We start from the raw sequence: 24,802 nt of genomic DNA on the forward strand, positions 1-24,802 counted from the left end.
AACCCCAATGACTTTTTTCGCAGAAATAGAAAGATTCACCCTAAAATTCATGTGAAACCTCAAAGGACACCAAATAGCAATGTAATTTTGAAAAAGAAGAATAAAATTGGTGGACACACACTTTCTGATTTCAAACCATATTACAAAGCTATGGTAATCCAAATGGTGTGGTCCTGGAATAAACTGGGCATCTAGGCCAACAGAATAGACTAGAGAGCATAGAAATAAACCCTTGAGTATATGGTCATATGATCTTAGACATGGATGTCAATACCATTCAACAGAGAAGGGACAGTCTCTTCAACAAATGATTCTAGGAAAACAGGATATCCACATGTAAAAAAAATGAAGTTAAACCTTTATCATACACAATACACAAAAAATTAACTCATAATGGAGATTGGTGGAGCAAGATGGCAGAGGAGTAGGAGACCTAAATTTTGTCTGGTCCCATGAATTCAGCTAGATAGTTATCAAACCATTCTGAACACCTACAAATTCAACAGGAGGTCAAAGAGAATAGCAGCAATTCCATGAACAGAAAAGCAACCACTTTCTGGAAGGTAGGATGAAGTGTATCCAAGCCAATATACAGGAAGATAGACTGTGGGGGAAGGGGCCATCCCAGCAAGCAGTAGAGCAGTGGGGTACAAAATTGGAACTTTTAGAAGTCTGCTGCACTGAGGAACCTTGCTCCAGAGGATAAGCGGACAGGTGGCAGGGGTGGCGGTTGGGAGGAGGAGACTTCGCTGGGACAATGTGGTCTCAGGATCCTCAGGGTCACGGAAAAACCAGTAGAGTGTCTGAGTACATCAAAGCTCACAGATATTAGAGCAGGGCAGCTGGCTGCAAGGGTGGAGTCAAGGAGTGAGCTCTCAGTTCGGGGTTACCTTAAACCATGATCTAAGGCACAGTTGAGCTACTGCTCTTCACGCAGGAATCCCACAAGTGGCAGATCCAGAGAGACCCCCTCTTCCTCCTATGGGAGAAGCAGCGTGGGAGTGCATGGCAGGAATCTGCTGGGTTAGGAGACTCCAAATGGTGCTGTGCGCCAGAGATAGAAATGCTCAGTCACAGCCTGGGTGAGCTCGGAGTGTGGCCGGAGACCAAGGAGAAGGAGGGATTGACTGCTTTTCTCTGAGACACATTGAAGAGTGGGGCCCTGAGCTCTCAGCAACTAAAGGGCTGGAGATTGGGAGGCCACCATCTTCATTCTCCTCCTCCCAAGCTGTACAGAAAGCGTTCAGGGAACAAAAGCTTCCGAGAGCAAATCCTGAGGAGAATACTTAGCCTGGCCACTGGGAAGGGTGGTGCAATTCTGCCTTGGGCAAAGACATTTGAGAATCACTGCAACAGAGTCCTCCTCAGAAGATCAGCAAGAACATCCAGCCAAGACCAAGTTCACTAATCAAGGAGAACTGAGGAACTCCAGTGCTAGGGAAATACAGCATATAGAATTCACGGCTTTTTTCCTGATTCTTTAGTCTTCAGAGTTAATTTTTTTTTAATTTTCGTTATTTTTTTTCTATTTTTCTTTTTTTTAATTTTCCTCTTTCCTATTTTAACCTATTTTAACTATTTTATCTCATCAATACCTTTTTAAAAATCTTTTTAAATTTTCATTTTTATACTCATATTCTATCCCTTCACTGTATTTAAACTTATTTTTTGTAATCATGTAACTTTTTCTTTAAAATTTTGGGATACATTTTCTTCTAACAGACCAAAATATACCCTAAATCTAGCATATGGCTTTTTCTGGTCTCCCACCTGATTACCTTCTCTCCCTGTTTTTTTGTTTGTTTGTTTGTTTGTTTGTTTGTTTTTCCAACCAACTTCTTATCAATTCCTTTTTTATTTTTTAAGATTTTATTTTTATTTATTTATTTGACAGAGTGAGAGTGGGAACACAAGCAGGGGGAGCAGTAGAAGGAGAAGCAGGCTTCCCACTGAGCAGCAAGCCCAATGCAGGGCTCGATCCCAGGACCCCAGGATCATGACCTGGCCAAAGGCAGACATTCAGTGACTGGGCCACCCAGGTGCCCCTCAATTCCTTTTTAAAAATCTTTTTAAATGTTCATCTCTACAGTCATATTATATCCTTTCATCGTGTGTGTGTATGTGTGTGTATATATATATAAATATATATATATGAGAAAATATTTATGTATATCTATTTTCTTCCTTTCTTTCTTTAAAAATTTGGGAGGCAGTTTCTTCTAACACATGAAAATACACCCAAAATCAAAATCAAGTGTGTGGCTCTGTTCTATTCATCAGTCTAATCATATTTTTTAAAAATATTTTATTTATTTATTTGACAGAGAGAGAGATCACAAGCAGGCAGAGGCAGGCAGAGAGAGAGGGGGAAGCAGTCTCTCCGCTGAGCAGAGAGCCCAATGCAGGGCTCAATCCCAGGTCCCTGAGATCATGACCTGAGCTGAAGGCAGAGGTCTTAACCCACTGAACCACCCAGTTGCCCCTCTAATCATATTTTTTATTGCTTTCTTTTCTCCTCTGTTTTGGTCTCTTCTCCTTTGGTTAGTGTATATTTTTTCTGGGGTCATTGTTACCTTTCAGCATTTTGTTCTTTCATTCATCTTTTCTTCTCTAAAAAAAATGACAAGGCAGAAAAACTCACTCTCCAAAAAAGAACAAGAGGCAGTACCAATGGCTGTGGACCTAATCAATACAGACATCAGTAAGATGTCAGAACTAGAGCTCAGAATTACAATTATAAAGATGTTAACTGGGCTTGAAAAAAGCATAGAAGATACTAGAGAATCCTTTTCTGTAGAAATAAAATCCCTTTTGGGAGAAATAAAAGGATTATAAAATCTAATCAAGTTGGAGTTTAAAAAGCTATTAATGAGATGCAATAAAAATGGAGGCTCTTACTGCTAGGATAAATGAGGCAGAAGAGAGAATTAGTGATATAGAAGACCAAATGATGGAGAATAAAGAAGCTGAGTAAAAGAGAGATAAACAAATACTGGATCACCAGGGGAGGATTTGAGAGATAAGTGATACCATAAGATGAAACAATATTAGAATAATTGGGATCCTAGAAGAAGAAGAATAGAGAGAGAGAGAGGGGAGGAAGGTATATAGGAGCAAATTATAGCAGAGAACTTCCCTAGTTTGGGGAAGGAAACAAGTATCAAAATCCAGGAGGCACAGAGAACACCCCTCAAAAATCAATAAAAATATGTCCGCACCCTGTCATCTAATAGTAAAACTTACAAGTCTCAGGGACAAAGAGAAAATCCTGAAAGCAGCTCAGGACAAGAGATCTGTAACCTATAATGGTAGAAATATTAGATTGGCAGCAGACCTATTCACAGAGACCTGGCAGGCCAGAAAGGACTGGCATGATATATTCAGAGTACTAAACAAAAAAAATATACTGCCAAGAATACTATATATAGCTAGGCTGTCACTGAAAATAGAAGGCGACATAAAAAGCTTCCAGGACAAACAAAAACTAAAAGAATTTGCAAACACCAAACCAGTCCTACAGGAAATATTAAAGGGGTCCTCTAAGCAAAGAGAGATCCTAAAAGTAACAGACCAGAGGGGTGCCTGGGTGGCTCAGTGGGTTAAAGCCTCTGCCTTCAGCTCGGATCATGATCTCAGGGTCCTGGGATTGAGCCCCATATTGGGCTCTCTGCTCAGCAGGGAGCCTGCTTCCCTACCTCTCTCTCTGCCTGCCTCTCTGCCTGATTCCTCCTCTCTCTCTGCCTGCCTCTCTGCCTACTTGTGATCTCTCTCTGTCAAATAAATAAATGAAAAGAAAATTTAAAAAAAATAATAAAAGTAACAGACCAGAAAGGAACAGAGACAATATACAGTAACAGTTACCTTAGAGGCAATACAATGGCCCTAAATTCATATCTTTTAATGGTTACCCTGAATGTAAATGGGCTAAATGACCCACTCAAAAGATGCAGGGTATCAAAATGGGTGGGGAAAAAAAAAGACCCATAGATATGCTATCTGCAAGAAACTCATTTTAGATGCAAAGACATCTCCAGATTTAAATTGAGGGGGTGGAAAACAATTTACTGTGCTAATGGACATCAAAAGAAAGCGGGGGTGGCAATCCTTATATCAGATAAATTAGATTTTAAGCCAAAGACTACAGTAAGAGATGAGGAAGGACATTATACCATCCTTAAAGTGTCTTTTCCAACAAGAATATCTAATAATTTTAAATATCTATGCTCCTAACACAGGAGCAGCCAACTATATAAACCAATTAATAATAAAAACCAAAGAAACACATTGACAATAATACAACACTAGTAGGGGACTTTTACACCCTCCTCACTGAAATGGACAGATCATCCAAGCAAAAGATCAACAAGGAAATAAAGGCCTTGAATGACACACTGGACCAGATGGACATCACGGATATATTCAGAACATTCCATCCCAAAGCAACAGAATACACATTCTTCTCTAGTGCACATGGAACATTCTCCAGAACAGATCACATCCTGGGTCACAAATCATGTCTCAGTAGGTACCAAAAGATGTATAAGTAGGGATCATTCCCTACATATTTTCAGATCACAGTGCTTTGAAACTAGAACTCAACCACAACAGGAAAGTTGGGAAGAACTCAAATACATGGAGGCTAAAGACCATCTTATTAAGGAATGAATGGTCAACCAGGAAATTAAAGAAGAATTTTTAAAAATTCACAGAAACAAATGAAAACGAAAACCCAACATCCCAAAATCGTTGGGATGCAGCAAAGGCGGTCCTGAGAAGAAAGTATATAACCATACAAGCCTTTATCAAGAAACAAGAAAGGTTTCAAATACACAACCTAACCCTACACCTAAAGGAGCTGAAGAAAGAACAGTAAAGAAACCCTAAACTCAGCAGGAGAAGAGAAATAATAAAGATCAGAGCAGAAATCAATGAAATAGAAACTAAAAGAACAGTAGAACAGATCAACAAAACTAGGAGCTGGATCTTTGATAAATCAATCAATCAATCTTTGATTGATAAATTAATAGGATTGATAAATCCCTTATAAAAAAAAATAGAAAGGACCCAAATTAATAAAATCATGAATGAAAAAGGAGAGATCACAACCAACACCAAAGATACACAAACAATTATAAGAACATATTATGAGCAACTATACACCAGCAAATTTGACAATCTGGAAGAAATGGATGTGCTCCTAGAGATGTATAAACTACCAAAACTGAACCAGCAAGAAATAGAAAATCTGAACAGACCCATAACCAATAAGGAGATTGAAGCAGTCATCAAAAATCTCCCAACAAACAAGAGCCCAGAGCCAGACGGCTTCCCAGGGGAATTCTACCAAACATTTAAAGAAGAATTAGTACCTATTCTCCTGAAACTGTTCCAAAAAATAGAAATGGAAGGAAAACTTCCAAACTCATTTTTATGAGGCAAGCATTACTTTGATCCCCAAAGCAGACAAAGACCCCATCAAAAAGGAGAATTATATACCAATATCCTTGATGAACATGGATGCAAAAATTCTCACCAAAATGCTAGCCAATATGGTCCAACATTAAAATGGATTATTCACCACAACCAAGTGGGATTTATTCCTGGGCTACAAGGTTGGTTCAACACCCACAAATCAATCAATGTGATACAATATATTAATAAAATAAAGTACAAGAACCATATGATATTCTCAATAGAGGCTGAAAAAGCATTTGACAAAGTACAGCATCCTTTCCTGATCAAAACTCTTTACAGTGTAGGGATAGAGGGTACATACCTCAATATTATCAAAGCCGTCTGTGAAAACCCACAGCGAATATCATTCTCAATGGGGAAAAACTGAGAGCTTTTCCTGTAAGGTCAAGAACATGGCAGGGGTGTCTACTGTCATCACTGCTATTCAACATAGTACTAGAGGTCCTAGCCTCAGCAATCAGACAACAAAAAGAAATAAAAGACATCTGAATCAGCAAAGAAGAAGTCAAACTCTCACTCTTTGCAGATGATATGATACTTTATGTATCATATCATACTTTATGTATGATCCTTTAAGACTCCACTCCAAAACAGCTAGAACTCATACAGGAATTCAGTAAAGTGTCAGAACAAAAAAATCAATGCTCAGCAATGTCCACAATATGGAAAGAACCTAGATATCCATCAACAGATGAATGGATAAAGAGGATGTGGTATATATATATATATATATATATATGAATACTATACAGCCATCAAAAGAAATGCAATCTTGCCATTTGCAATGACGTGGATGGAACTAGAGGGTATTGTGTTGAGTGAAATAAGTGAATGAGAGAAAGACAATTATCAATGATCTCCCTAATATGAGGAATTTGAGAGGCAGGGTGGGAGATTTGGGGGGTAGGGAAGGAAAAAATGAAATATGACAGGATTGGGAGGGAGACAAACCATTAGAGACTCTTAATCTCACAAAACAAACTGAGGGTTGCTGGGGGAGGGGTTTATGGAGAGGGTGGTTGGGTTATGGACATTGGGGACGGTATGTGATATGGTGAATGCTGTGAAATGCATAAGCCTGTTGATTCACAGACCTGTACCCCTGAGACAAATAATATATTATATGTTATAAAAATAATTAATTTTAAAAAATAAATAAAATGAAATCAATGCTCAGAAATTAGTTGCATTTCTATACACCAAGAGCAAGACAGAAGAAAGAGAAATTAAGGAGTTGATCCCATTTACAATTGCACCCAAAACCATAAGATACCTAGGAATAAATCTACCCAAAGAGACAAAGAATCCATACTCAGAAAACTATAGAACACTCATGAAAGAAATTGAGGGGGGCGCCTGGGTGGCTCAGTGGGTTAAGCTGCTGCCTTCCGCTCAGGTCATGATCTCAGGGTCCTGGGATCGAGCCCCGCATCGGGCTCTCTGCTCAGCGGGGAGCCTGTTTCCTTCTCTCTCTCTGCCTGCCTCTCTGCCTGCTTGTGATCTATCTCACACCAGTCAAATAAATAAATAAAATCTTTAAAAAAAAAAAAAAAGAAATTGAGGAAGACACAAAGAATTGGAAAACATTCTGTGCTCATGGATTGGAAGAACAAATATTGTGAAAATGTCTATGCCACCTAGAGAAATCTACACATTTAATGCAATCCCTATCAAAATACTATCAACTTTTTTCAAAGAAATGGAACAAATAGTCCTAAAATTTATATGGGACCAGAAAAGACCCTGAATACCCAGGAATGCTGAAAAAGAAAACTGAAGTTGGTGGCATCAGAATTCCAGACTTCAAGCTCTATTACAAAGCTGTAATCATCAAAACAGTATGGTAATGGCACAAAAACAGACACAGAGATCAATGGAACAGAACAGAGAGCCCAGAAATAGACCCTCAACAAAGGGAGGATCTGCTTCAACCAAGCAGGAAAGAATGTCCAATGGAGAAAGACCGTCTTTTCAATAAACGATGTTGGGAAAATAAGACAGCCACATGCAGAATGAAACTAGACCATTTCCTTAAACCACACACAAAAAATGACTCAAAATGGATGAAAGACCTCAATGTGAGAGAGGAATCCACCAAAATCCTTGAGGAGAACACAGGCAGCAACTTCCTCGACCTCAGCTGCAATAACTTCTTCCTAGAAACATCGCCAAAGGTAAGGGAAGCAAGGGCAAAAATGAACTATTGGGACTTCATCAGGATAAAAATCTTTTGTAAAGCAAAGGAAACAGTCAACAAAACCAAAAGACAACCAAGGGAATGGGAGAAGATATTTGCAAATGGCATATCAGATAAAGGGCTTGTATCCAAAATTTATAAATAACTTATCAAACTCAACACCCAAAGAACAAACAATCCAATCAAAAAATAGGCTTAAGACATGAACAGACATTTCTGCAAAAAATACATTCAAATGGCCAAGAGACACATGAAAAAGTACTCAACATCATTCAGCATCAGGGAAATACAAATTAAAACCACAGTGAGATACCACCTCACACCAGTCAGAATGGCCAAAATTAACCAGTCAGGAAATGACAGGTATTGATGAGGATGTGGAGAAAGGGAAACCCTCTTACACTGTTGGTGGGAATGCAAGCTGGTGCAGCCACTCTGGAAGACAGTATGCAGGTTCCTCAAAAAGTTGAAGATAGAGCTGCCCTACGATCCAGAAATCACACTATTGGATATTTACCCAAAATATACAAACGTAGTGATCCAAAGGGGCACATGCACCCCAATGTTTATAGCAGCAATGTCCACAGTTGTGGACAAACTGTGGAAAGAGCCTAGCCTAGATCTCCATCAACACATGAATGGATAAGGAAGATATTTTATTTATATATATATAAAATATATAGTTAGTTAGCCTTCTTCCCTTAATAAAAACTAACATTTATCGAACACTTATGTGCCAGGCACTCTTTTTTAAGTATTTTAGATATTTTAACTCTTATAATCCTCAAAACAAGCCTATGACCTAAGTACTATCTGTATATCTGCATATATATAATGGAATACTATACAGCCATCAAAAACCCAAAACTCTTGCCTTTTACAATGATTCGGATAGAACTAGAGAGTATTATGCTTAGTGAAATATGTCAATCAGAGAAAGACAATTATCATATGATCTCACTGATATGAGGAATTTAAGAAACAAGACAGAGGATCATAGGAGAAGGGAGGCAAAAATGAAATAAGATGAAACCAGAAAGGGAGACAAACCATAAGAGACTCTTAATCTCAGGAAACAAACTAGGTTGCTAGAAGGGAGAGAGGTGTAAGGGATGGGGTGGCTGGAAGATGGACAATGGGGAGGGTATGTGCTATGGGGAATGCTGTGAACTATGTAAGACTGACAGTTCACAGACCTGTACCCATGAAACAAATAATACATTATATGTTAATTTTAAAAAAGAAAATAAAAGAAAAAAATTAACTCATAATCATTTAAGGATGTAAACATAAGACCTAAAACTATAAAACTCTTAGATAAAAACAGGGGAAAATCTTCATAACATTAAATTTGGTAATGATTTCTTAGATAAGACACCAAAAGCACAGGCAAAAAAAAAAGAGGCAAAAGTAGATAAATGTGACTACCTAAAACTTTAAAACTTCTGTGCATCAAAGGACACAATTAACAAAGTAAAAATCAACCCATAGAAAGAGAGAATATATTTGTAAATCATACATCTGATAAGGGGTTAATATCCAGAATATATAAAGAACTCCTACAGCACAACAACAATTACAATCAAATAACTCAAAAAATGGGCAAAGGACTTCTACAGACATTTTTCTAAATATGATATACAAATGACTGATAAACATATGACAAGACTCTCAAAATCACTAATCATCAGAGAAATTCAAAGCAAAACCAAAATGAGATTATTACCTTATCCATTAGGATGGCTAGTAACAAGAAGAAGCAGGAGGTGAAGGAAGAGAAGGAAGAAAGGTAGGGAAGAAGAGAGGGAGAGAGGGAGGAAGGAAGGAAGGAAAGAAGGAAGGAAGAAAATAACCAGGGCTATTGAGAATTCAGAGAAATTGGAACCCTACCAGACAAAGCTGGTAGTATTGTCAAATGCTGCACCTGCTATGGAAAATAGTATGGAAGTTCCTCAAAAAAATTAAAACAGAATTACCTTATGATCCAGCAATTCTATTCCTGGGTTTATACCCAAAAGAACTGAAAGCAGGATTTCAAAAAAGTATTTACATATCCATGTCCATAGCAGCATTATTCACAATAGTCATGAGGCGGAAGCAACCCAAACATCCATCAACAGACAGATTTTCAAAAAACATGATGGATATACATAAGGGAATATTATTCAGCCTTAAAAAGGAAGGAGATTCTGATATATCCTACAACATGGGTGAACCTGGGTGAGTAAAAGAAGTCAGTCATAAAAATACAAACACTGTCTGATTTCACTAATAGGTGGTACCTAGAGCAGTCAAACTCCTAGAGACCGAAATTAGACTGGTAGTCACCAGGAACTAGGGGGAGGGAAGAATGAGGAGTTATTGTTTAATGGGTAAACAGTCTCAGTCTGCTAGATGAAGAGGTCTGGTATGGATGGTGGTGACGATTATCCAACAATATGGATATACTAAACGGCACTGAACTGTACATTTTAAAAATAGTTAAAATAGTAAAATTCATGGTATGTGTATTTTACCACCATTTAAGAAAAGAGGCGGAAAATAATATAAAGAGGTCCCATGTACTCTTCATTCCATTTCTCCCAATGTTAACATCTTGCAAAATCTTAGCACAGTATCACAACTTGGATATTGAGTTTGATATAGTCAACTCATAGAAAAGATCCATCACCACAAGGATCCCTTGTGTTCCTCTAGAGCCATTCTCCTTTCCCTTCCTCACCAGCCTCCCCTACAATCAACGAATCTGTCTTCATTTTTCTTAGTCATTTCAAGAGCATTGTATAAATGAACTCATACAGTCTTTATGCGACTGACTTTTTTTTCACTCCTATAGTTCTCTGGAGATGCATCCAGGTTCTGAGGTATATCACTAGTTTGTTGGGTTTTTTTGTTTTTTTGTTTTTTACAGCTTACAGGTATTCCGTGGTATGGGATATACCACGATTAATTTATTTACCCATTGAAAGACATCTGTGGTGTTTCCAGTTTGGAGCTACTGAGAATAAAGCTAGTAGAATGTTCTTGAAAAAAAAAAAGGGAGAGGAAATCTGGCCACATGCAACCACATGGATGGATCTTGAGGACATTGTCCTAAGTGAAATAAGCCAGTCACCAAAAGACTAATACTGTATGAGTCCACTTATATGAGGTGTGTAAAGGTGGTAAAATTCAGAAACAGAAAGTAGAATGGTGGTTTCTAGGGGCTGTGGGGAGGAGGAAGTTGGGAACTGTTGTTTAATAGGTACAGAATTTCAGTTTGGCAAGATGAAAAAGTTCCAGTACATCTGTTTCATGACAATGTGAAAATACTGAACACCACTGAATTGTGCACTTAAAATGATTAAGATGAGAAAATTTTATCCCATGTGCTTTTTGCCACAATAAAAATAAGATAATTTCATCCAGTATTTTTGTTTCACAGATGAGGAAACAAACTCAAGGAGGTTGTGCGGATAGACTGATACCACAAAGAGACTTAGTGTCAAAGCTGGAACAATTGTTATTTTCTACGGAAAATTAACAGTATTATAAAATTTGAGCAATTAGATTAGAAAGTTCCAAATAAAGCCTTTATAGAGAATCAATGGCTAATATTTCTTAAACAGGAAGGAAAATTCAATTTTCTGAGAATAATTTCAGCAAGAATTTTATCTACAAGGGAACATAGCTATTTTCTTACCTTCAAAAACTTTGCTTGGAGTTCCATTAATACATCTATTCTTCTCCTTTCTTTTAGTCTAGTCAAAATCTTCTTTTGCCAAGGATCACATTTTGGCTTAATCTAGTGGACAAACATGTTCACACAAAGTTACAACATAACAGAATGGTTCTCAATAAAAGTTGCAAGCAAAGAGATTCAAGGACCTTCTAAAATGGGATCTAGTCTCTGCTAGAAAGTTTGTTAGAGCATGTGAAGACTTGGAAGACGTCTGTATGGGTTTATGATCCATGGAGGGAGAAGGCAGCAGCAGTTCCGGTTGGTGCCTGGCTTATGAGATCATCTGGGATCACACAGCACAATCCATATGCAGGAGGAACCCTAAATCCATCAGCTTTAGATACCACACTTGACCTATAGGGCAAGAGAAGTTCTCCCACAAAGATTCTACATGTAAAATTTTACCTTATCCCTTAACAGGGAATATTTCAAAAATTAGTTCTGTAATACATTTAGCTATACATTAGCTATAACTACATCAATGTACTTGTAACTTTCAAATTTATATCTAGCTCTAAGCTCCAGTATGTGATACACAACCACCTCCTTGTTATCTATATTTGGAAGGCAAATGTAACAAGTTAGAACAGAAAGTCTGGCTTTCCCTACACCAGTCACCTATTTGCTCAAGCCCCATTCCTTAGGAGTAATTTTTGATTTCTCTCCTTTCCATCCATTCATCTTTACCACGTAAGACTTCTTTCCTACACAATCTAGCTGATCCTCATTATTCATGGATTTTGTATTTGCAAATTTTTCTCACCAAAATTTATTCATAACCCCAAAATCAATTTTGGCAGATCTATCCTGGTTATTCATGGGCATGCAAAGAATGGTGAAAATTTTGAATCATCCAACTCCACATTCCCAGGGGAGGTCATACACGGCAACATTCAGACTTCTTGTCCCAGCTCTCATTCTGTAAACAAGAGTCCTTTTTGTGGTCTAGTTAGAGACACATTTCTATATTTTTGTGGTTTTTTGTTGATGATTTCAATGTTTAAAGTGGCCCCTAAGTATAGTGCCAAAGGGTTGCCTAGTGTTCCTAAGTACAGGAAGACTGTGACATGTCTTATGGAAGAAATATTTATGTTTGATAAGCTTTGAGCATGAGTTATATTGCTATTGGCCATAAGATCAATGTTAATGAATCAAAAACATATATTAAAGTATCTTTAAACAGAACTACACATAAAGCAAGGTTGTGTATCTATCAGTTGATGAACCTAACCTTGTATTTCCCTTGTGAGCAATGGTTCAGTTTTTGTTAATTCAGGGTTTGTGGCAACTTTATAGAACATAGCTACCCCAAACAATGAGGATCAACTGTGCTTACCATTACCCCAAATCACCTTGTTTAATCTGCTTACTTGTGTATTGTTTGTGATTTGTGTATCTCCGGAACCAAGGGTCATTCCTGACACATAGTATATACTCAGTGAATAGTTTTTGGTTCAAAAGCTGGATTTATACAACTCCATTATACCTTTAAGGGTTATTCACGGTTCTAGCCAAGCAGCCAAGTTCACTAACAAGAAGAATGGACCCAATAGACAGTATGGGGGCTTTCCAGAGAAGGCAGGTCAACGCAGCGAGCTTCAACATAGACACACAGCACCTGGTGTACGAGGCCAAGCACCTACCATTTGTGCCATGGGACAGTTTGCTTAGAGCATTGAGGAGAGGAGACAGTAGGAATGTGACAGACCTGGTGCTGCCAGGTTGCCTGGCCTGCTTGGAGGATACTTTGTGACAGGTGAATGTCACCACAAGTCTCCTTACCTTTATAAAGGAAGTCCAGTTAGCTCTCTTTTTCAAGGCCATACCAGGACCTGCCAAACCCAAATTCTCCACTTTAGCTATCTCAGCATCATAATCTGGAAATGTTTGCATTCTCTGCTGCTCCATGAAGATGCTTCGGAATTTTTTGGAAACCTAAATAGGATTAAGAAGAGAGAAGTGGAATCCAGAAAAAGTCTCAGATTGTAGACAATTTCAAAACCAGCTCTTGAGGGGTGCCTGGGTGGCTCAGTCGTTAAGCGTCTGCCTTCAGCTTGGGTCATGATCCCGGGGTTCTAGGATCAAGCCCTGCATCGGGCTCCCTGCTAGGTGGGAAGCCTGCTTCTCCTTCTCCCACTCTCCCTACTTGTACTCCCTCTCTTGTTGTGTCTCTGTCAAATAAATAACTTAAATCTTAAAAAAAAAAAAAAAAACAGCTATTGGTTGCCTTTGGGACAGTCTTGGGAGATAAACTAATTCATAAAACATGACTATGGCAGTAACAGATGTTGAATATCTGTATCTGTGAGGCACACGTATTCAGTTAACTCATTGCCATAATTATGTACTACTTGTTCTGAATATCTGCTCCAAAGAGAGTTAGAGGAAATCAGAGGGAGAGATGAACCATGAGAGGCTGTGGATGCTAAGAAAAAAACTGAGAGTTCTGAAGGGGGGAGATTGGGGGGTCAGATGAGCCTGGTGGTGGGTATTAAGGAGGGCACGTATTGCATGGATCACTGGGTATGGTGCATAAACAATGAATCTTGGAACATTGGGAAAAAAGTGAAATTAAAAAAAAACAAAGATTGGAAATTACGTAATATATTTATTTATATATATTTTTGAGATGGACCCTAAATGGGAAGTGAATCTGTCCACCTTTAGAAATACATTCACTTTTTCTGGCCACCTGGTAAACTAGAAAATCTACAAGTTAGATAAATTCTCGTTCCAGAAACCTGTTCAAGATGTTGCTAGAGAGAAGTTTCCAGATGCTGGGACCTATTAAAACACTTTAAGGTATCTCGGTCAATTCCTTCACCTCTCATTTTCAGACTGAGGCTACTAGTGCTTTCTGTGACATAAATTCCTCCTGCCAAAATGTAGAACACTTCTTCCTCCCGTCTCCAGAGGGAGCCCAGGCTTACTGAGCCTGTGGTAGTACCTTCCTCATTGCACTGGCCACACTACATCATGATTTCCTCACTACCTGGTGAACTTCCTGAGGGCACAGACTATGAATCTCAAGAACCAACCACATGGGGATGTTTGCACAACAATGTGTTTGTAATTAATGCCACTAAACTGTGCACTTATGAAAGGTTAAAATGGTCAATCTTATGTATATTTTATTACACGCACAAACACATAGATCCTACCACAGTGCTGGCACATACTGGGGCCTTAACAAAGGTTTCTGGAATGAGAGAATGAGTTTAATGAGTTACAGAGCTAAAGATTCTTCAACTTAACGCTGGTACCTTGTGGGCTGTGCTATCCAATACTGTTGCCCCTAGCTACATGTGGCTGTTTAACATTCAAATGTGAATCATCAAAATTAAATAAAATTTAAAATTTAGTTCTTCAGTTACACTACCCACATTTTAAGTGCTCAATAGCTGCATGGGTAACATATTGAACCATGCAGATTCAGATCCCGTCCATCAGCGCAGGAAGTTCAAGGAGACAGTACTAGTCTAGGGCTAGGGTGGCAAAGTTCTTCTTGAAGGACCAGATAGTAACTATTTTAGCCTTTGTAGATAATACATAGGTCTCTGTTGAACTACTCAGCTCTGCAGTTGTGGTGTGAAAGCAGTCAAATGTAATATGTAAATAAATGGCTATGGATGAATTCTGATGAAACTTTATTTAAAAATAAGAAGCAGTAGGCGCCTGGGTGGCTCAGTGGGTTAAGCTTCTGCCTTCGGCTCAGGTCATGATCTCAGGGTCCTGGGATCAAGTCCCACATCGGGCTCTCTGCTTGGCAGGGAGCCTGCTTCCTCCTCTCTCTCTCTCTGCCTGCCTCTCTGCCTGCTTGGTCTCTCTCTGTCAAATAAATAAATAAAATCTTAAAAAAAAAAAAAAAAGAAGCAGATAGTGAACTACAGGCTATACTTCGCTTATCCTGCTCTAGGGAATTAGAGAACCAGAATAAACAGTATTCAAATAGAAGAACTCTTCCTACACATGAAAAATATGTTGTAGGGGCCCCTGGGTGGCTCAGTGGGTTAAAGCCTCTGCCTTCGGCCCAGGTCATGATCCCAGGGTCCTGGGATGGAGCCCCGCATCGGGGCATCTCTGCTCAGCGGGGAGCCTGCTTCCTCCTCTCTCTCTGCCTGCTTCTCTGTCTACTTGTGATCTCTATCTGTCAAATAAATAAATAAATAAAATCTTTAAAAAAAATGTAATGTGATCATTCTGTGAACACAGGCATTGCACATAATACTGTTATAAGAAAGTCAGAACTGGACACTATCACTGTATAACAATCTATTATTTGGAAATATAGGAAATAATCTATTCTTTGGGGCAGTGTGATCAACACCCTCATGTTGTTTTGTTATCATTGATGAGCGTCTACTGTGTTATAATTTATTTGTATTTGAGTCTTTTAAAACAGCACCTTATTGCAATTCCAGCTTTCATCTATCATAATACTTGCTGATACTGAGGGTAAGGATACTCCCCTAGAAGCGCCCTGCTCTAGAGATGCCTGGTGGCTAGTGCCTGGAGCTAGTGCCTTGGTTTCATGATCTCAGGGTTGTGAGACAGAGTCCCTGTTGGGCTCTGCACTCATCTCAGAGTCTGTTTCAGATTCTCTCTCCCTCTCCCTCCTGCTCACACATGCTTGCTCTCTTAAGTAAAAAATAAATAAAATCTTTAAAAAAAAAAAAGAAGAAGAAGAAGTGCTCTTCTGTAGATAGTGTTGCTGGTGATAATGAAAAGAAAGGCAAGAGCTAAAACATCATCACCTTCAAAAAAACTGAAGAACATCTGATACCACCAGTTTCAGGAAGTGTAAAGAGCCTTGTGTTACATACAGAAATAGTCCTAGTAAAATCATGCAGAGAAAGCACACATGGAAGTAAAACCTGAATATCAAGGCAAGTGGTGATAGAGAAGATAGTGGCTCCTTCTTACACAAAGGACATTCAAAAACAAAATTCAGATCTGATTTTGCCTGTTTGGATCAATTAGTTTACTACTTTTACCTAGCAAATATATATACTTGCAAATATTACACACCCAGAGCTAGATAAATATCTGAACAGTGGATGCTTCAGCTGAAAACTTTATATTATAAACTTGAAACTGTATACATAATCCTATTTTTGTCTTTGAAATAAGTTCCAGCATGGCTTTTGTTAATATGAGGCTTTTTTAAAGGAAGTGCAACACTGTGTTATAGCAGAGCAGATGCACGACTTTAAAAATCACGATGCAATGTAAACTCTATTGAATATATAAGGCATCTTGTCAAAGGAGAGCTATTACAACACATTGTGAGAATCAAAGGGCTGGAGACTTTAGGTAACCCCATTACGTAAATCTGCCAAATACTGGCTACATTTATATCATCCACTATGGACTCTAACCTACTTTTTTCTTTAAATTCTGCAGAAAAATCGATCCTGCAATCCCTCTGGGTTGTATACTCAAGGGTCCCAGCACTCTTAACAGAGGAGAACTTCAACTGCCAATCTAAATCTCGCCCGTTATTATTATTATATTTTCTCACTCTAGAAACAATTGTGGCAGAGAGATATCCAACTTTGTGACAAATAGTAGTGTTTTCTTTCATGAACACCTATCTTTTTATTAAGAAAGAGTCCATCAAATACCAAGTTAAAAAGCTCCATCTCCTGAGCAGTGTCCCTCAGCAACTCCACGTCATAGGAGATACTGAAATGGGAGAGCAGGAGCCCCAGCTGAGGTTTCAGTTCTTCTCTTTCAGTTGTGTGTTGGGGCAGGAAAAAAGCAGTTTCTGTTCTTGTCAGCCCTAAAAAAATCCAAAATCAAGAGCATGAAGAGCAATAAACACTAGCTAGGGAGAGAAAATGGAGTGTCCTGTCCTTTGAGATAAATGGAGGCAAGTTCTCCTCTGCTGACAGGAAGGGTCATTCTGCTTTGTCCAAACTTCTCTGTTATAATTTAGACACTGCACCACACTGGGCCACACCTATCTGATAAACTCTTGATGCTGGCTTTCTGGGGGAGGGAGCAAAGACCACTCACCTTCATAGGGCGTACAGGAGAAACCCAACAGACCCTTTGGGGAAAAACTTAGTGGGAGGAGAACTACCCATAGTCCTTTGTGGCAAACTAAGAGCATGATTTATAAATTAAACAACACATTAGAAGAAGGTGAGAGCCTTTATTTATTTCCTTTTGCCTGGCTCACTTCTGTTCATTTCTAAGGACCCAGTTTGGACTCCCTTCCTTTGAGATGCCTTCTCTAACTCCCTACAACTAAGTTGGCTGTCTCTCCTGGTGCTCCTGTGTCACTGTACATATCCCAAGCAAATATGTCACTCAGAGTAGAAACCTAGTTAGGTTTCTTAGTCATCTCTAGCACAGGATAAGGGCAGGAAGACCATTAAATTTATTCAGATAAGGAAATTACTTTAAAAATATATCATATTCAAACAGAAAGAGGTATTAGATATAATTTAATCTGAAATGTTTATTTTGGAGATGAATATATTGAAGCCCAATGAGATGAAATGACCTAAATATGCAGGCCCACAGGAAGGCCGTGACAGAAACACATCTAGAATCCAGAACTCCCAACTTCAATTGCACTGCTTCTTTTCTTCTCTCTTTATTTGCCAGTTATAAAGATAGAGATAATAATGGCTAAGAAAAGTACATATTTTTTCATCAGAAAATACTAAAAACTTGTTTATTAAGAAGATATAACTTCTTGCTATATAGAAAAATTTCAAGCAAGATCATGTGACAAAATAACACATGTGCAAAGCGACAATCTTCCTTCTCATTACCTTAGGGGAAAGAAGACTAATTTCTTACCTGAAATGCTGGTATCCACAGGGCCTGGAGATACAGAACCCTGGTTGTTAGGGTTGATGTCATCGACACAGACCTTTTCATCCTCCTGACCAGCCTCTGGATCTTCATTAACAGCTACACTCAGCACTTTGGAGATGGGCAAATACTGGAGAGACTAGAGAAAAGCACCACCAAGAGGCCAAATGTCAACTCAACTCTCACAAGGGCTTCCAGACTCAGGTTCAGGAGCAGTCCTTTGATAGAGGAGACTTAGTAAGTAATCTGATAGTTGGGCCTTAGGAACCTGTTCAAACATGGGGTGCTAAATCTGGATCTGAGGGACCTGTTGCAGTCACCAGTGTTAAGCAACTTTAACCTCTAACTGGGTCTACATTGATCAAGCATCCATAATGGACAAGACACTGTGTGAAGTGCTAGGGATACCAAGAAGAATTAAGCTGTGGACCAATCTCAGAGAGTTTACAGTTTAGTGGGGAATGGAGACTTATGAGGAGAGTGTTATTATATCACGTGACTGGGGAGAGAGAATTCAGAGGTAGACTCTGTAGTGACTGGCTGGGGAAGGGCTGAAGTTAGGATGATGGCCAGGTTTCTGGTTTGGGTAACTTTGTGGATGGTGATATCACTGAGATAAGCCGTAGAGGAGTAGGAAAAGATTTAGGTGGGGCGCCTGGGTGGCTCAGTGGGTTAAAGCCTCTGACTTCGGCTCAGGTCATGGTCTCAGGGTCCTGGGATCGAGTCCCGCATCGGGCTCTCTGCTCAGCGCGGAGCCTACTTCCCCCTCTCTCTCAGCCTGCCTCTCTGTCTATTTGTGATCTCTCTCTCTCTGTCAAATAAATAAATAAAATATTTTTTAAAAAAAAAGATTTAGGTGGCAAAATAATAATAATAATAATTAAATTATTATTATTATAAAATATATTTTACATTATTTATATATTTATATATTATTTATATATTACATATCTCTATATTTATATAAATTTATATATTATATATTTATAATAACATATCAATATACTATATTATTATAAAATATATAAAAATAATAATCAATAATATCTAATAAAATAATAATCTTTCTGAAATGAAAACAGGATCACATCACTCATTTCTGATGCCTCTGGCTTAGGTTAGGGCCTCTCCTCTGTGACTGTCTTTGCTCTGTGCTTATATGAATTGTATTCTTTCTTACCACATCATGTTTCGGTTGACTATTTGGTTGCCCATTTTCCTACAGGCCTGGGACCCAGTTACTCTACAGCAAAAGACTGTATTTTTGTTTCATGGCCCTGGACACGTACCTGGCATATGCCAAACCCTCATTAGATATTGCTGAATAAAAAAGTGGATCTAAATTGGACATATAAATTCTGAACAAGATGATGAAAACAAGAACTTGCAGAGTGAAGATGAAATAATACAACGGAGATATCTTTGCGAAAACTAAATTAATGGGGTGGTTTCATTAGAGCAAGGTTTCAAAAGAAAAAGTTTTCAAAGGTTTCAAAGAAAAAAAACTAGTGGCTCATTATTTTCCTGTCATTTGTATGGTAAGTACAATACAGAAACAGTGACAATCCAAAAGTAGGTGACAGGTGTGACAAAACAATACTGACCATCATTGGGAGGGCACCACACCATCACATAGCTATGTTTCACACACCTGTAGGTAGTGGTGAATGGTTGTGAGTGAGTGTAGGTGACACACAAACCACTTTGTGTAAATAGTCAGGTCTTCCTGTGTCACTAAGTTAGAAGGATTGCTTTTTCCCATAAGGAAGTTTTCCCGTGCAACAGACAATCTTTCAGCTCTCTGGACGGCATCATTGTACTCCTGCATAATGTAGGCAACTTGTTTCTATATAAGAGTAAGGCAGAGACAGAACATGGTTATTTGCAAGCCTTATTCTCTTGTGTCATTTGCTTCCAAGCATAGACTAATGTTGTTTGGGGGCCAAATAAGAGGCTCCTGGATTATCAGAGTTCTTTCACATTCTGAACTTGACTGACAATGGCAGCAGTCACATTCTTAGGAAAGAGAGACTTCAGCAAAGAGTCAGTGCATTCAGATGTTTGGTAACTGAAGGTGGCTTCTTTACTCTTCGGCTTTTTAGCAGAGGAAGCCAAATCCATGAAGAAATCCATTTTCTGGGATGCCTGGGTGGCTCAGTTGGTTAAGCAGCTGCCTTCGGCTCAGGTCATGATCCCAGTGTCCTGGAATCGAGTCCCACATCGGGATCCTTGCTTGGCAGGGAGCCTGCTTCTCCCTCTGCCTCTGCCTGCCACTCTGTCTGCCTGTGCTCGCTCTCACTCCTCTCTCTCTCTGACAAATAAATAAATAAATATATAAAAAGAAATCCATTTTCTATCATACAAAGTTTCCTTCAAATCTCATCCTTAAAAATAGGTGCCATTATCTTCTGTCACAGGCAGAAAAGCAAATAGGTGCATCCATTAGTTCCTTTCCCATCTCTAGCCATGACTTAAAAACATGGACAAGATACATTGTTGTAATAATGTAAACTGGTACAGCCATTATAGAAACGGTATGGAGATTCCTCAAAAAATCAGAAATGGATTTGAATACCATATGGTCTAGGAATCCCAATTCTGGGTACATATCTGAAGAAAACAAAATCAGTATCTCAAAGAGATTATCTGTATTCCCATGTCCACTGCAACATTATTCCCACTAGCCAAGCTATGAAAGCAACCTAAGAGCCTGTTTATGGATGAATGGATTAAGAAGCTATGATATATATAACATATCACATCTTCTTAATATATTTTATATATTTATTTATATTATTTATATAATATTATATATATCTCTAAAATGGAATCTTATTCAGTTATAAGAAAGAAGGAAATCCTAACACTTGTGACATTAAGAATGGACCTGGAGGACATTATGCTAGACAGAAACAAGCCAGACAGAGAAAGAAAAATACTCTATGATCACATGACAAATTAAAACAATGTTAAACTCACAGAAGCAGAGACTAAAACAGTGGTTACCAGGGCTACAGGGTGGGGAACTATTGGTCAAAAGGATACAAATTTGCAGTTATGTAGGATGAATAAGTCCAGAGATCTAATGTACAGGTATGACGACTATACTTAAAAATATATATTGACAGGCTTGCAGACCATTTTGTTTCATTATACAAGAGAGCCCAAAGGTTCTGTTCCCAGGCTTCCTACCTTGTAAAGGGGATAAAGTTGCTCCATAATCTTACTGTGCTGGCAAAACCTCTTCCATCTAAGCATGTGCAAATATTTACTCTGGGCCAACTGGGTAATTCTCTCTGTATAATACTTTAACAGAAAAAAAACAATAAAAATTAACACTTAGAACGCAAGTATAGTAGAAAGACTGAATTAAGACTTAAGAATACTAACAATAGGAAAATCAGTCTCTGTTCTTTTCAGAAAGATAGATTTCTCTACATGAAGATCATAAAATTAAGAAACCTGGCTCAAGATACCTAAGTTTTAGGGCGCCTGGGTGGCTTAGTGGGTTAAAGCCTTTACCTTCAACTCAGGTCCTGATCCCAGGGTCCTGGGATGGAGCCCTGCATCAGGCTCTCTGCTCAATGGGGAGCCTGTTTCCTCCTCTCTCTCTGTGCCTGCTGCCTCCCTGCCTACTTGTGATCTTTGTCTGTCAAATAAATAAATAAAATCTTTAAAAAATATATTTAAAAAATAAAAAGATACCATTAAATTTTAAATAAAGCAAGTGTGTGTTTCTAAATCTTTATGATCTTTTGCCAATTTAACAGATTATAGTTTCATTTATCAATTAGTGATTAATTAACAATGATATAAAAGCCTATATAATTGTCTAAGGCTAAGCTCAAAATTTCTTCAAAACTGAAGTTATGAGTCTAAAAAACACAAAGCACATTATAGATAAGTTATAGGTTTTAATCTTAAGACCAGAAATTTTATTCAGATTTAAAAATAGTTAAATAAACCAACCATGTTAGTTGTTTTCTTTCCAATAATAAACATATTAATGGCCATAATGGAATAAGTAGGACCAGACTCATCCTTCTGTATAAACAACTAAAAAATAGGATAAAATAAACAAGACAACTATTTTCTGACCGAAGACAACAACACAGTGCAGCACTGTGGACCTTGAGAGAAAGGAAAGAAATGCAAGAAGCCCTACAAGCACTTTGGTTTTCTGCCTGGAGAAGGCAGTTTCTGAACCGGGAAGTAAGAAAGGGAATCCTGAGCAGAGCAAGATGGTTTCTCTGAGTTAAGCAGTAAGAAAATGAAGCTTAGGAGGCTGAGACAGCTGGAGTTTGCAGAGCAGAGGACTGGAAAGGGGGATGGTAGGCCAAGAAAGGGCTCCAGAAATCTGCATAGAGATCTCAGACTCAGCACTATTATTGGCATGTGGCACTGGACAATTCTCTGTGGTGGGTACTGTCCTGTGCAGAGCTGGATGTTGGCAGCCCTGGCCTCTTCCCACTCTATGCCAGCAACAATCCATTTTCAAACTGTGACAACCCAAAATGTCTCCAGACTTCGCCAAATGTCCACCATCTCCACCCTCCCCCTCTCTCCCCTGAGAATCACCGATAAACACAAAAGAATGAAGAGCGCCAGAATGATAGGGAAAGAGAATCTTGGACGAAGATAAAGACAAAAGTTTAACTTGCAAATAGAATCTCAACATCTTTTATTTCTTTGTGATTCATTTATTTCTTCATTCATTGCTAACTAGTTGCTAATGAACTAATTGTATGCATAATGAGAATATAACTCATAACACAAAAGAACAAAGAATTTTAAAAATCACGATACATGCCTATTATAAGAAGTTTAGAAAATATATCAAAGTAAAAAAAGGAAGTCATTGTTCTACCATCCAAAGACAGTGATCGCTGACATTTTGATCCATGTCCATCATGTGAGTTTTCTACATATTATGTGACCATGATTATGACACACACACACATGCCGGCTTTTGTTCACTAATGTTACATAAAAACAATAGTTTCTTATGCTCAAAAATGTTTAACGGTAGAACAATATTCTATTAAGTATCATACTGTTTTTCTTAACTCTTTCTCCTAGTGTTAGCTATGTAGGCATTTCTGATTTTTTCACTTTTATTATAACGCTGCAATAATAATCCTTACAGAAAACATTTTCTGGGGCCCCTGGATGGCTCAGTCAGGTAAGCATCTGCCTTCAGCTTGGGCCATGATCCTGGGGTCCTGAGATCAAGCCCCATGTTTAATGAACTCTCTGTTCAATGAGGAGTCTGCTTCGCCTTCCCTCCATTCTCCTTCTTGTTCTCTCTCTTTCTCTCTCAAATAAATAAATAAATACAATCTTTAAAAAAAGGAAAAACTTTTCTACCACATTTGGAGTTACTTTCTAAAAGATATTTTCATAAATATCTTCCTTAGCTAAGCCAAGAGCTCTTTAGGACTGAGAATTTCTCAGTATTGTATTGCCTCATAATACCAGCACAGAGAGTAACTGATAATCAATTGTAGAGTGACTATAACTAAACGGAACTCAACTATGATTTGGGTCTCTAAGAAAGAACAGAATTTATACTAATCAAGTTCTGCAAACTACACAGGTAGAGAAAATCATACCCTGTCCAGAGGATATACCAGAAAGCCAATTCTCCTCCTACATTTCTATTAATTTCCAGATCTCTTTTTCAGATTGCTACAGGACTTACCTGCAACAGAAGCAAAGGTAAATTTTCATTAGTGTACTCTCTTCTTAGGCAGCTCTCTAGCTCCCTCTGCATGACATCTGCTTGAACAACAAGGGGCTTTGACTCAGCCACCTGAACCCAGGACAACAGAGCAGGCCCACAAAGAGAAATAAGGAAGTAAGATTATCATTGTTTATGACAGCAAATGACATACAATTTCTGATAGTTTTTACACAACACATCACACTGTTATACTTCAGCTTCCGTATAACAAATCTTAATATCACAAATCAAGAAACTGTAAAATTTTGAAACATCACAAAAAGTGGGTATCTCCAAAGAAGCAGTGGCCTGCTCTGATCTAGTAGCATTGGGCTGTTTCGTTTTCAAAACACTGTCAATAACATCAGCTGATTATTTGCAAAACGTTCACAAAATCCAACATCTTTCTGTATTAACAATGCAGTTATGTATTACAATCACTCTCTCTTACTAACCTGTAAAGTTTTCTTTAGAGCCAGTTCCCTTTCTCTTCTGAAGTAAGAAATGTCCTTTGGTATTTGAACAGAGCTGTAGAAAGATTTATGCAATAGAAGCTGTAGTTATAGAAACCATCATAAATGAAATTACAGACAGGCCCTGATTAATCTGTAACTCTTCACAACTGCTCATTGCTACATAACTATGTCATATTATACTGGATTATTGAGAGCACGTAAAGACCACATGCTTCTGTCTCAGTCTGAATCTCTCTTGTGTATACTTCATGTTGGCTGACCTTTTCCCTGGGCCAATTTTCCTCTTCTTTACCCCAAACACAGTCTTTCCTAAAACCCTTGGTTTACCTGTCTGGTTTCAATTCCAGAACACAGGAAGAGGCACAATGGTGATTCTTCTTTCC

General features: G+C 38.3%; 1 protein-coding gene across 1 annotated transcript in view; it reads right to left on the minus strand.

Annotated features, from left to right (window-relative positions):
- LOC122909007 overlaps positions 1 to 24,802 on the minus strand; it is a 157,865-nt gene that overhangs the window by 130,834 nt on the left and 2,229 nt on the right. The window contains 8 exon segments of the mRNA XM_044252938.1: positions 11,355 to 11,456; positions 13,176 to 13,328; positions 17,018 to 17,175; positions 18,207 to 18,360; positions 19,873 to 20,067; positions 21,414 to 21,527; positions 23,923 to 24,033; positions 24,399 to 24,471. Of these exon segments, the coding sequence (XP_044108873.1) occupies positions 11,355 to 11,456; positions 13,176 to 13,328; positions 17,018 to 17,175; positions 18,207 to 18,360; positions 19,873 to 20,067; positions 21,414 to 21,527; positions 23,923 to 24,033; positions 24,399 to 24,471 (1,060 nt within the window).

The sequence above is a fragment of the Neovison vison genome, chromosome 1, assembly GCF_020171115.1.
Source record: "Neovison vison isolate M4711 chromosome 1, ASM_NN_V1, whole genome shotgun sequence".
In the NCBI taxonomy this organism is placed as follows: Eukaryota; Metazoa; Chordata; class Mammalia; order Carnivora; family Mustelidae; genus Neogale; species Neogale vison.